Raw genomic sequence first — 12,562 nt, 5'->3', positions numbered from 1 at the left:
CCATTTTACGTCTGGATGGGACCCAAGAGATTATCTGCTCCTGGTAACGTCAGAGATGAGGAAACTGAGGCCCAGAAGCTGAAGTGCTGGCAGCTGGTCCCAGCCCATCTTTACACTGCCTGCATGGCAATGCCAGGGTGATAATGTCTGGTTTTGTAAAGTGAATAATCAACAATGAATGTGCCTGTCATTGCCACCCATGTTTAATATACTGAGCTTACTTTCAAGAGAGGATGTGAGCAAGTGAAAGTATTAAGAAAGAGAAAAATCTTAACTGAATTGTTCCCAACTCTCCCCTGGCCCTAACACTAATAAAAATGGTAAGAAGCTCATTATTGCCAACTTTAAGAAAAGCCAGGATTTAATCCTGATATTTACAATTTTTACCATAAAAAATGAGAAGTGTCCCCCCAAAACTAGAAATATCAGAGATCTGACATGTGCCTTTTACCTAGCCTTTTTTATTTTCTTTTTCAAGGGTTCATTTATGCAAAATGTAAACACAAGAGGGATGAGACTTCAACGATCATGTCAAATATATCACAGAAAAGAACATAGAAGCCTTTTAGTGACTTTGGGCAAGTCTTTTCTATTTTTTCACCTGCAGAGTGGACAGAGTAGTATTTTTTCAAGCCTGTCTGGGATGACAGTATACCTTATCAATTTAGTAGGTCATGGCTGGCATGTTTTGTGCTGAAAAAGAAGAGACTAGAAAGTCAATTCAGACCGCATTACTAGTATTAAGAGCAGGCAAACATCTGTGATATATGGGGTGTGTGTGTGTGTGTGTGTGTGTGTGTCCAAACATAAAGACATTTGTGTGTGACTGGGTTTTCATGCAGAATGTATCCTTTACTGTGGGTCATGGTCAAAGTCATGGAAGCTACCCACCTAATGTCCTTCTTAGGTCTACTCTCGATTTCTGTATCTACTAGTTAATTATTTTATATACTTTAGTAACTGAAAAGGACTCTAATCTTTTAACTTAATCTGGTCTGTTTATAAATCCAAATTTCTTCTTTACTGGAAGAATCAAAGATAACCTAAGATTGCTGAATTATAAAATTCCGACATAAATTTGCTCAAGCTAACTATTAATTTTTTTCCAAAGGACCTCTGATGTGCATTTTAGGAATTACTGTTTTAATCATCAGGATCGCTTTAGAACAAAATAGAAATATATCCAAATAAAGTTTTCTATGTTTCCCATATATGTTTAAAACCGCATATTCTGGAGCAAGACTGCCTAGGTTTGAACCAAAGTCCTGCCACTCCTGAGCTGTGTGACTTTAAGGAGGCTACTTAACTTTTGTGTCCTGCAATTTCCTTGTCTGTAAGTGAGAACAATACATGCCCAAGGGCTGTTGTCAGAATTAACTGAACTACTTTCGTGCAAAGCAGGCAGAAGACTGCCCAGCACACAGTCAATACTTACAAGGATTCGCCATCATCACTACTGTCTTTTCTATTTGCTCTCTTCCTGCAGGTTATTTCAAAATTCCCCAAATGTATAGGTGTTTAAGAACATGTACCTACATTCCGTTGGCATTTTGAAAACTGACATGAGGTACTTGAATATAGTATTTAAATGTAGAGGTTCTACTAAGAATGCAAACATTGCCACTGGCTCTAACATTTTCCCAAAGACACAGACTGAATCCTTACTCAGAACCCCAAATATCTGAAATACAAAGCATTCTTGGACCTTGTGATCATTATGGGATGGAGGGAAGGTAAGAGAAGGAACAGATATGCTCTTTAAACCCCCCCCAAATCCGACTGCACCTGCTGACTATACGTGTTTAAAATGCAGGACACTGATCACTGAATGGTTGTTTCTTGTACCCACAAGGCTGGCTCACCTTTGGGCTGAGAACTATACAGGTTTAACACGGGGATTTTCTGCCACCGGCAGCTTTCCTAGGATGACTAGATGGGCACCCCCCAGCTGGGTCGACATTCCCCACCCCCAGCTGGCACCTCAGAATCACCTAGGATGGCGCGAAGCTTTTCGAAGCTCCTCACATGCCTTTCCCATACTCCTCAGGGCATATCCTCGACCTGCTGTTGACAGGTGACGTACCCTTTGTGTGTCCCCAGCTGAGGATCACAGTTTAGGTAACCCTGCTTATCTGGTTTCCACATGAAGTTTCAGTGAGTTGCAGGTGCCCCCAAATGCTAATCTCACGTGGACTCTAGGATCCAGCACATCCTGTCTCAAAGGCCATCCAAAGCCTGCCTTCAAACAAGCACATCAGAACCTCGGAACCAACGCGTTCACGGCAGCCTGTTGCCTCAGTGCCCACAAACATCTCCTATGGGAGCAAGTTCTATGTGAATGAGGCAGGGTGATAAAGGGCCATCCGGATTCCGATGAAGAGCTTCCGCCCCGATAAGAGTTTCTGGGGCCCCAGAAGGTAGCTGTCCGACTTCACAAAATGTTTGTAACATACCTGCATCAGATCTTGTTTTTCTTTTTCTCCTGAGCTGATAGCCTTTCTGATAGATTTCAGTTCAGTTAGAATGGCTTTGGCTTCACTGAGTTCATAGCCGCTCTGGCCTCCAGACATTTTCTTATCAATTCTGTGAAAAGAAAAGAGAAAGAAAGGAAGAAAAGGAAAGAAAGAAAGAAAGAAAGAAAGAAAGAAAGAAAGAAGAAAGAAGAAAGGAAGAAAGAGGAAAGAAAGAGGGAGGAAAGAAGAAAGAAAGAAAGAAAGAAAGAAAGAAAGAAAGAAAGAAAGAAAGAAAAGGAAGAAAGAAAGAGGAAAGAAAGAGGGAGGAAAGAAAGAAAGAAAGAAGAAAGAAGAAAGGAAGAAAGAAAGAAGGAAGAAAGAAAGAAGAAAGAAAGAAAGAAAGAAAGAAAGAAAGAAAGAAAGAAGAAAGAGGGAGGGAAGAAAGAAAGAGGGAAGAAAGAAAGAAGGAAGAAAGAAAGAAAGAGGAAAGAAAGAGGGAGGAAAGAAAGAAAGAAGAAAGAAAGAAAGAAGAAAGAAAGAAAGAAGAAAGAAAGAAAGAGGGAAGAAAGAAAGAGGAAAGAAAGAAAGAGGAAAGAAAGAAAGAAAGAAGAAAGAAGAAAGAAAGGAAGAAAGAAAGAAGGAAGAAAGAAAGAAAGAAAGAAAGAAAGAAAGAAAGAAGAAAGAGGGAGGGAAGAAAGAAAGAAAGAAAGAGGGAGGAAAGAAAGAAAGAAGAAAGAAGAAAGAAAGAAAGAAAGAAGAAAGAAAGAAGAAAGGGGGAAGAAAGAAAGAGGGAAGAAAGAAAGAAAGAAGAAAGAAAGAAGAAAGAAAGAAAGAAGAAAGAAAGAAAGAAGAAAGAAAGGAAGGAAGGAAGAAAGAAAGAAAGAAAGAAAGAAGAAAGAGGGAGGAAAGAAAGAAAGAAAGAAGAAAGGAAGGAAGAAAGAAAGAAGAAATAAAGAAGGAAGAAAGAAAGAAAGAAAGAAAGAAAGAAGAAATAAAGAGGGAAGAAAGAAAGAAAGAAAGAAAGAAAGAAAGAAAGAAAGAAAGAAAAGAAAGAAAGGAAGAAAGAAAGAGGAAAGAAAGAAAGAAAGAAAGAAAGAAAGAAAGAAAGAAAGAGGGAGGGAAGAAAGAAAGAAAGAAAGAAGAAGAAAGAAAGAAAGAAAGAAAGGAAGAAAGAAGAAAGAAGAAAGAAAGAAAGAAAGAAAGAAAGAAGGAAGAAAGAAAGAAAGAAAGAAAGAAAGAAAGAAAGAAAGAAAGAAAGAAAGAAAGAAGAAAGAAAAATGTTAAAGACTGTTGACAGAGTACAAGTTACACAAACAGCAGGAGCTGGTTTTTGGACGATCGTAGTTGGCTGGTGACTTTGCGACTTTCTTCCCACATACCGACATCGTGCTTTCAAGCCAACTGTTCTCCCATTTTCTCTTCCAACCACTCCTAGCTCACACTCCCCCATCGCCCACCTCATGCCCAGTCCGTTTCTCAACATTTTCAAGCTCGCTCATTTTGTCTTGAGTCAGTTTGGGCGATCCTTCCACTGGCTGAATTCAAACCTCCTCACGCTAATCCGACCTCCACCCTGAGACAGGTTAAGGCCACCGGGAAAGGATTTAGCAGGACAGAGGTGCCAATAAACTGAACAACTACAGGAAGTGCAGATCCCTCACTGTCGCCTCATCTTACATGCCCTGATGTCTGTGCAAAACCAAGTACGGTGCCTAGGAGCTGGTGGGCGATGCGTAAACGGGAGTGATTATTATTTATACCAGTGAGAATCCTCCATATTTGGGTTGTGTGGTTAGTTTCCTGTTGGCTTTCAAATACGTGAAAAGTGCTCCTTCTGTTTTATGGCTGTTATGAGTCGAGGTAAAACTGCTTGCCTTGCGGACGAGTTCAAATCTAGGAACCACGCAGAAGAGCAGAGGTGCTAACGTTGAATAAAGAGTTCTTCCACCAGCTCATCTGTCACCCCTGCAGATCTGCTCACCAAATGTCCTTACAGTTTGCATGGTCACCCTATGTCAGGGGGTTTCAAGTAACCTAATTCTTTGTGCATGAAGGCTCCAACCAAATTACCTAATTCTTAAAAAAAAAAAAAAAAGTGGCAGGGGCGCCTGGGTGGCTCAGTCGGTTAAGCGTCCGACTTCGGCTCAGGTCATGACCTTGCGGTCCGTGAGTTCGAGCCCCGCGTCAGGCGCTGTGCTGCTGGCTCGGAGCCTGGAGTCTGTTTCAGATTCTGTGTCTCCCTCTCTCTCTGCCCCTCCCCTGTTCATGCTCTGTCTCTCTCTGTCTCAAAAATAAGTAAACGTTAAAAAAAAATGGTTTAACAGGACCCTCACTATCACTCTCCAGCCACTGATGCTGCCCGGCATTCATTTTGAATACAATTGAGGGTTCACTTGAAGAACATACGGCTATGCTTCTGCCTCACTGGCCAAGAGCTCTCACTCTTGGACATAATTCTTATCTTGTCCACAGAGAAATGGCATCCGTGAAGCCACAGAAAACTGGCTCTGTGCTCGTTCGGTTTAAAACATGTAATGATGGACATTTATGTCAGTGTGAAGGGACTAATCTGAAAAAACAAAACAAAAACCAAACAACCACCCACCAATGATGCCATCTTACTCTTCCAAAGGTGACTCGAGCAAGTGCAGTTTGTAGATAACCTACTTCCCCAAGTACCGTTTTAGTAAGTATTTTATTGCCGAACAGTCTTAACCTAAGATCAAATAAATTTCATCATCAGGTTGTTCGATAATACAGTACAACCAACGGCATCACTGAATTAAGCAGCCGCGTGCACACGCACACAGTGTTTAGGGTGGGAAGGGACCCTAGAGATATATTAGTCACACTTCCTCCAAGTAGGAAAAGTAAGACCAGGAAGTTTACCCGACGTTAGCCTTGAGATTGCATAAACACTTAGCTAGTCGGGGCATAATCCTCAAAAGGACAGACTCGGGCTTAGGGCTCTCCTATTACACTTGGAATATTCGATAAAAATCACTGGGGGTACTTTGAATAATGGTGAATTCCATTTCTCTGGGAAAGGATTCATCAGCGAAATTGTTGGCTCCCTTAAGTACTGTATCTACCAACTGAGTAGTTGAGGCAAAAAAAACTTACTTTAATTAAAAAAAAAACCCACAAAGCCCTGAGAATTCATGAAGTAGCTACTAACACAGGACTCTTAAACTGTGTCAAAGGGAATTTCTAAAGCCCAAGTGACTTCTTTCTATTTGTGAAAAACCTTCAGAATCTAACCGCAAAACAGGTCTTGAAGTCACAAATCAACTTTAACATCTGAAAACAAAAAAAGTAGGTGAGCCGTTCTCAGAAATTAACTTTAACACTTAAAAATAAAGGCAGGACGACTTCAAGCCTGCTCATTTACATTTCAGAGAGCTTCAGAACTAGACAAAAATCTCCTGGCTGCCCACTGCTCGCTCAGTTGGGTGCTAAACACGACGAGGACAGGCCATCTCAACTCAGCGCCCACCACGGAGCTCCTTCTGGGCTTTCTCTCCCTTCTTCCTCCTCCTTTGAACACCTCCGTTCTCCTCTAACTGTTCCTCTTCCTCTTTTTCTCCTCAACTCTGCGTCTCCCACCTCTTCTCTCTTTTTCGACCCTAACCGACCATAAAATAAAACCAAACAAAAATCAAACAAAATATGGGCGCTATTTGCTGATCTTTAAGACAAACTCCAGTGTTTTTTGTTCTTGATTTGAGAAATGCCATTTTATATTCTTCCGGCATTCATTTTGAATTTCATTTTGTTTTCATTTTGTTTTTTTTTTCTGTGCACCGTTATTAATTTCCCCTATGTCTTCGTCTCTCCCGAAAGATAAGAGAGTCCCATTTGCACACCTTCCCTGGCAAATATGTACCCCCGAGCCAAATTTTCACAGAATAGGTATATACTTTTGGCTTGCTCAGTGCTTCATCCTTCCCTTCTCATTTTCCACATTTGAGTGGATGCTGCAGGTGGCAAAGTAGAAATGTCCATCTACACATAAGCTCTGCTATTGCCGAGGCCAAAGTCAACTTTGGGACCACAGACTGAAATGAATAATGTAGAGAATAAAGCTACATTCATTCATCCAGCATAAACTACTGTACCCAGTAAAATGAAAGCCTGAGTTTAAATTATATTATAGCCCCAGACTTGGCAAAAATATTCCACTCTATCGTGAATAAATGAGAGGTGGTAAAGCATGCAGTAGGATTCTATTTCCATCTTTTCCTGAAATATATTTTCTGTCAAAACCCCAAGTAAAAGTTCCTTTATAGTATCAGGAATGTGGTTTCTTGGAAAGTATGGTCTCTGGGTTCAATCAATTTTTATCCAATGTTCTAGTAGTATGGTAGTTAACATCTGAATGAAAACAGCTTTATTTTGTCTATAGTTAGGATCAACAAGAGAGGTCTCTGATGTTAGATATCGTATCTTTCTGCCTTTGGTTCAAGGGCTTAGAATCATTGCAAGAGAATGCCTGGATTTCTACAACAGATGTCTATTGTTTTCTTGTGGAATGTTATTGACAGATTCTTAAACATGCCTTAGATTCCTATAAAAATTGCTTGCAAGCAAACTGCTTTAAAACAATACAGCATTGTTATATCAATATAACAAAAACAGCAACGTTTGGCTAACCTTTAATCCCGGGTGGTGACATGAGTTAGAATTTCATGTGCCTTAAGAATGTTTACCGTATAGCTAAACGTTTTGTGGCACTCTTCAAAGTTTGTGTCCTCTCTCCACTGGCACCACAAAGCCCTCCTTTATGTTGATATGCAATTTACTAAATATCACATCTGTGGCATTCTAGATCTGCTCAGTTTTGAAGGGAGGGGGGCTCTGCAGTCTGCTGAGCTTCTTAGAACACAGCTATACTTGAGAACCACCTGGGGATCTCATAAAATATACCTAGATGGAGAACAAAAATAGGTTTGTTTTTTTTTTAAACAGATTATTCTGATACGCAGTCAGGTTTGAAAACCACTAGGACAGGAGCATCTGGAAGAATAAAATGGTTATGATGACACGAGTGAGTGGCCAGAAAGAAGACTAAGCCATAAACCAGTCTCTGAAGCCAAAGTCACGGGACTGGTGGTCAAGAGTCATGACTGGCGTCCTGATGTATAACTCATCGTGCAAACACACAGAACACCCAGCTTGTGGTTTGTCTGGCCAACAAATATACAGGATCTTTCAAAGGGGTAATGCCATCTGCCTTGGGTGGCTACAGATGGGAGGGCGGGGGAGGAACAAGCAGGCAATCAGGGACTCTCTCTGTAAACCCTGCTCCGCGGTTGGCAGAGGGCCCTGTACACAGAGGAGGGAAGTAAAAAACAGTTAAATGCCTTTTGAGGGATCATGCCTTTAATCCTCTCTGCAGTCATGTGGCTGTGAAAACCATCAGCTTCTTGCCTCGCACCAGAGACCCTGTGGTAGGATCGGGAGGGCTGGAAAGTTCGGTGTGCCTGCCAGGCTTTAGCTGGCCGCACCTCGTCAGCAGGGAGAACAGTGGCTTCTGGGGGCCGGGAATGGGGCGGGAGATCCCAGGTTCTGCTGCCCTCTGTCAGCCATATTTTCCTTAACTTGGCCCAGCCTTTCAGACTTGACTACAGAACTGGAAAGGACAGAAGGGACACAGGAAAAGAGGAACTCACTCAAGCTCCTCGCGGACAACCTGACTTGCTCCCTGAGATCAACCCCGGGCTCAGGGCAGCAGAGGCTCAACTCGTGCAGCTGCAGGAGCCCAATGTGGAGGCACTTCCTGTGCCTCGTCCCTTGGTTCCATACCTCAAATTCAGAGCAGGCTGGCAGGTGCCTGGGGCACAAAGTTAACATTCCCAGTGGTTTCTTTGGATCTCCGATGACAGATAAAACTTCAGACCTCTTCAACGTGTACAGATTTCCCCCACGTGTTTTTGTTGGTTGATTGGTTTTCTTTGGTTTCTGGTGCAGAGCTCCGAGCTTTTTACTTCATGTTTCTTGGAGAAATCTCTTACGTAATCTATACTTCTATTTTCTTTTTTTTTTAATGCTTATTTATTTTTGAGATAGAGAGAGACTGAGTGCAAGCGAGGGAGGGGCAGAGAGCTAGGGAGACACAGAATCCGAAGCAGGCTCCAGGCTCCGAGCTGTCAGCACAGAGCCCGACGAGGGGCTCGAACTCACAAACTGCGAGATCATGACCTGAGCCGTAGTCGGACGCCCAACCAACCGAGCCACCCAGGCGCCCCAATGTACTTCTATTTTCTTTGTATTAGTTAGGGGGCTTTCAATTATTCTAAAGTGAATTTCAGTATTTTTATACTCACTGTTGCAATGTCTCAAAGCCTTGTTCTTTATAGAGCAATTCCTGCTTCATCTGTGAGAGTTCTCTCTTCAGCTTTTTAACCTTTTGCGAGACATCAATGAAAATATGAATGTTTGTAAATAAGTAGCAACGCCGTTTCAAAAGACTGTCTATTAGCAAGCTATTAAACACACAAACACAGCCATTAGTTTAACATTCAGGCTACCGGTTTTCCCTGGACAGAAGTTCTATGGAAGGTAGGTTAATGATGTTTAAATTATCAGTGATGTGCATTATTACTAACATTTACCCTCACCGTCTTATTTAGCAACATTGCCTACGAGCTGGCGTCATGACTGCCTCCATTTTGTTGTGATCGATAACCAGGAAGGGGAGAGTCAGAACTTGAAACCCCGGCTTCTCTACCCCCAAAAGCGTGTACTCCTCCTTCTCTGCTCTTCTCTCCGCTCCGGGACCACTGGCCATCGCTCCATTTCTCAAACACAACAGGCAGTACCTGCCTCAGCAATCAATAGCTCTTTCCACATGTACTTTTGCCCTCCGGCTGGAAGGCTTGACTCTTGTCGCTCAGGCCTCAGCTCCCAGGTCGCCTTTTCACTCAAAGAGGACTTCTCTAACCATCCCACCCATGCCATCACTCTGTTTTATTTAGTTCATAGTATTTCTCAAGCACTCACATTTTCTGTGTTCTTGCTTACTGTCTGTCCCCCAGGGGACATATATCGCACCAGCTAGATCCCAAACTTCTAGAAAAGTACCAGGCACCATGAGAAATAAAACGACAACGACAAAAAATGTGTGATCGATACACATTTGCCATCAAACTGATACAAGATATATATTTTTTTTCCCGTGGTCCCATATATTCTTGGTAATGACAATGCTAAGATGTGATAGGTCAAAAAAAGAGCAGAAGCCTGGTTTCATCACAAACTAAAGGTCTTCACGGGGCTGTCAGAAATTTATTTCCGTATTATAGCCTTAAGTTTTAAGCACATTCTGTTACACAGTATTTCCACGCACTTTTGAACTATTATTTCCTCTTCGGTCTATCCATTCCACAAATATTTACTGACTTTCCACCATGTCAGGTACTGGGTCTGTAGTGTGACTAAAGCAGACGAGACCTTTGCCTTCATGGGTCCTACAGAACAACAGGGGAGCCAGATGTTGGGCAAATAATCATCTAACGACCTGAGTCTTACCAATTACCACGGGGACATAAAGGAAGGGTTCAGGATACTTCAGGATAAAAAAGAACGACGGGACCCGATTTAGGGAGGAGCTGGTCAGAGCCTGCGTGTGGAAAGGCCGGTTAAGCAGAGCGGGTCGGCGGGGCTTCGTCTCGTAAAGGGGGTCCTCAAAAGGTAGGGCTCACGGACAAACCCTAAACTGTGGGAGGAGGGTACTTGGCAAATTTGGGATTTAAAGGACGTTACCATTTGCTGAATTACAGAAGTGTTGCGTAGCATGAGACGGGACTGGAAATGAAAGCCTTATTGTAGAGTCATGAAGCTATGGGGAAGATTTCTAAACCTTAAGAACAATGAGAGCTGAGGAGGAATTTTAAAGCATGATCTGCTTTATGGTTTTTAAGAAACCGCCATGATGACTCGAGTGATTGGACCAGCGGGGCCAAAAGGGGCTGTTCTACCTGTACCGCGGGCTGGCCTTTGAGCAGTGTATACAGAGTAGAGCCCAGAGGAAGAATATATTGGGAGGCAGACTCAACAGGACTTGGTGATGGACTCATGTGCAGGGTGAAAGAGAAGATGTGCCCAAGATCACTGCCAGGAGTTTTACTGGCCAGGTGGGTGCACGAAGGGGCCTCCCTGGAGGGTGGGACCAGATCCTGGGGTAGCACCGAGGGTGTTTTTTAAGACGTTTAATTTTCCGATACCCATGAAACTTCAAAGGCGATTAGAATATGGAGGCTGGATGTTCAGAAGTGTCTGGACCAGAGATATAAAACTGAAAGTCACTGACACAAAGATGATACTTTAAATGCATGAGAATGAATGAGATCCCCTAGAGAGAGTGCGTATTGAAAACAGAAGAGTTCAGGAACACGCCTCAGGCACCTCCATCACTCAGAAGTCTACTCGAGGAAGGAACAAAACACACTGTGAAGTCGTGGCAAGAGAAGTTGGAGGGAAAAGAGGGCATCTCGGAACAGGAGAGAAAAAAAGTCAAGGAGGAGACGAGGCACTAGGCAGAATAAAATGACAAGGACAAGAGTTGTGTAAGTCTCCTGTTTGTATACCTAAGGCACAGCGCTTTGGGCATTATGGATATTCAATAATTCATCTGTTGATAAATTACTTGTGGAGCTTATCTGAATGGCTAACAGTCTGTGTCCTAAGGCATTTCTATTTTATTAGGGAAAAGAAAAAAAACAAATAATGATGTTGCAAGGCCCAATTTAGAACTACAAAGAGAGGTGCAAACAATGCTACCAGAATCCAAAGAACAGGAGTACTTGTGGCTGTCCTCAGAAGCAGGGGACTTTGGAGCTGGATTTTTGAAAGTGCTTGAATATTCATGACCAGCAAGGAGCTCATTCACAGCAGATCCTCAAGACTTTCCAGTCGATTCGATTATTATCATGTCAAAAAAGCCATCAGCAATCAATAGCTCTTTCCACATGAACTTCTGCTTCTGACAGCACTCTAAAGAGCTGTTTACCAAAGACTGTAACATTTTTATTTTAAAACAACAACAACCACAGTTAATCCCAAAATCAAGAGCAACTCAAATAGCCTGGCTGAGGCCTGACTTTACCTTTGAAGACACCGTTGATAAAAACAATGGTGATGTGGAACCCACTTAAAACAACCAAATTAAAACAATGAGCATATCTCATGGACATAAAATAGCATTCCACTCAAAATCATTTGGACTGCGATGACCCACTCGACCCACGCGTTTGAATTTCTTTCAAAACTTTTCATTCAAAATCTAAAGTTACCTTTTGACCTGTCAGACCCTTCTGTTTAAGTGATGCGAGATTTTATCGTATGTCGTCGAGTGACCAGGATAGAGGAAGTTAAGCTGTGCTTTCTTTCATTCTGCAGTATTTATTTTCCCTAAAGTTGGCTCTAAGCCACTGTTTTCATCTTGGGGCGCGGGGGGTGGGGGGTGTCCTCTTAGTGAATTACCTGAAGGATTCTTACCTGAGTCTCAGTGTTGCATTTTATATTGTAACCTATGAAAAAGCCTGATCCTGTCATAATGACAAGTGAAAACAGGGATTATTTCCAATCAAACATCATTTCCCATTATGTTTGGTTTTAAGAATATGGTCTGAACTAGTTCAACAGCCCTTCTTCTCCGAGAACCTTTGGACACCCTTAGCTACTAGAGGATCACAGTGTCTACTCTTTCATTGTCCAGCTCACCCTCAAGGTAGGTAGGACATGGAATGTAAATGCCAACGTCCTTCAATCACAGCTAAAGGACGAAGCTAACGCTGACTTGGAAACTTAGCACAATGTAGGGAAGCAATGATGAGAGCTGCAATTCAGGGGGACTTTATGTATTCCAGGCATTGTGCTAAATATAAATGCCGATTTTAAATCCTCGTAACTACTCTACAGATAGTTTTAATTCTTATTTTATAGGTGAGGACTCTCAAACCAAAAAAAGAATAAGTAAGTAACGTGCGGAAGGTTACACTGCTACCAAAGAGTGGAGAACGATCCGGAACCCAGGAGATGGATTTTTAAACGAACTGTAATTATACAAGCGTTAGCTGTTAATGGCACGGTAACACATTTTGCTAATA

The 12,562-nt window shown here is 42.3% G+C and overlaps 1 protein-coding gene across 4 annotated transcripts in view; it reads right to left on the bottom strand.

Annotated features, from left to right (window-relative positions):
• The window catches only part of WWC2 (WW and C2 domain containing 2), a 213,211-nt gene that overhangs the window by 66,797 nt on the left and 133,852 nt on the right, over nucleotides 1-12,562 (bottom strand). For all 4 annotated transcript variants that reach the window (XM_043558145.1, XM_043558164.1, XM_043558154.1 and 1 more), the window contains 2 exons: nucleotides 8,780-8,859; nucleotides 2,454-2,583 (listed from right to left, as the gene is read on the bottom strand). In XM_043558145.1, coding sequence (XP_043414080.1) covers nucleotides 2,454-2,583; nucleotides 8,780-8,859 — 210 coding nt within the window. The remainder of the gene's footprint in view (nucleotides 1-2,453; nucleotides 2,584-8,779; nucleotides 8,860-12,562) is intronic.

This window comes from Prionailurus bengalensis, chromosome B1, assembly GCF_016509475.1.
Source record: "Prionailurus bengalensis isolate Pbe53 chromosome B1, Fcat_Pben_1.1_paternal_pri, whole genome shotgun sequence".
NCBI lineage: Eukaryota > Metazoa > Chordata > Mammalia > Carnivora > Felidae > Prionailurus > Prionailurus bengalensis.
This window is presented reverse-complemented; position numbering and strand designations above follow the sequence as displayed.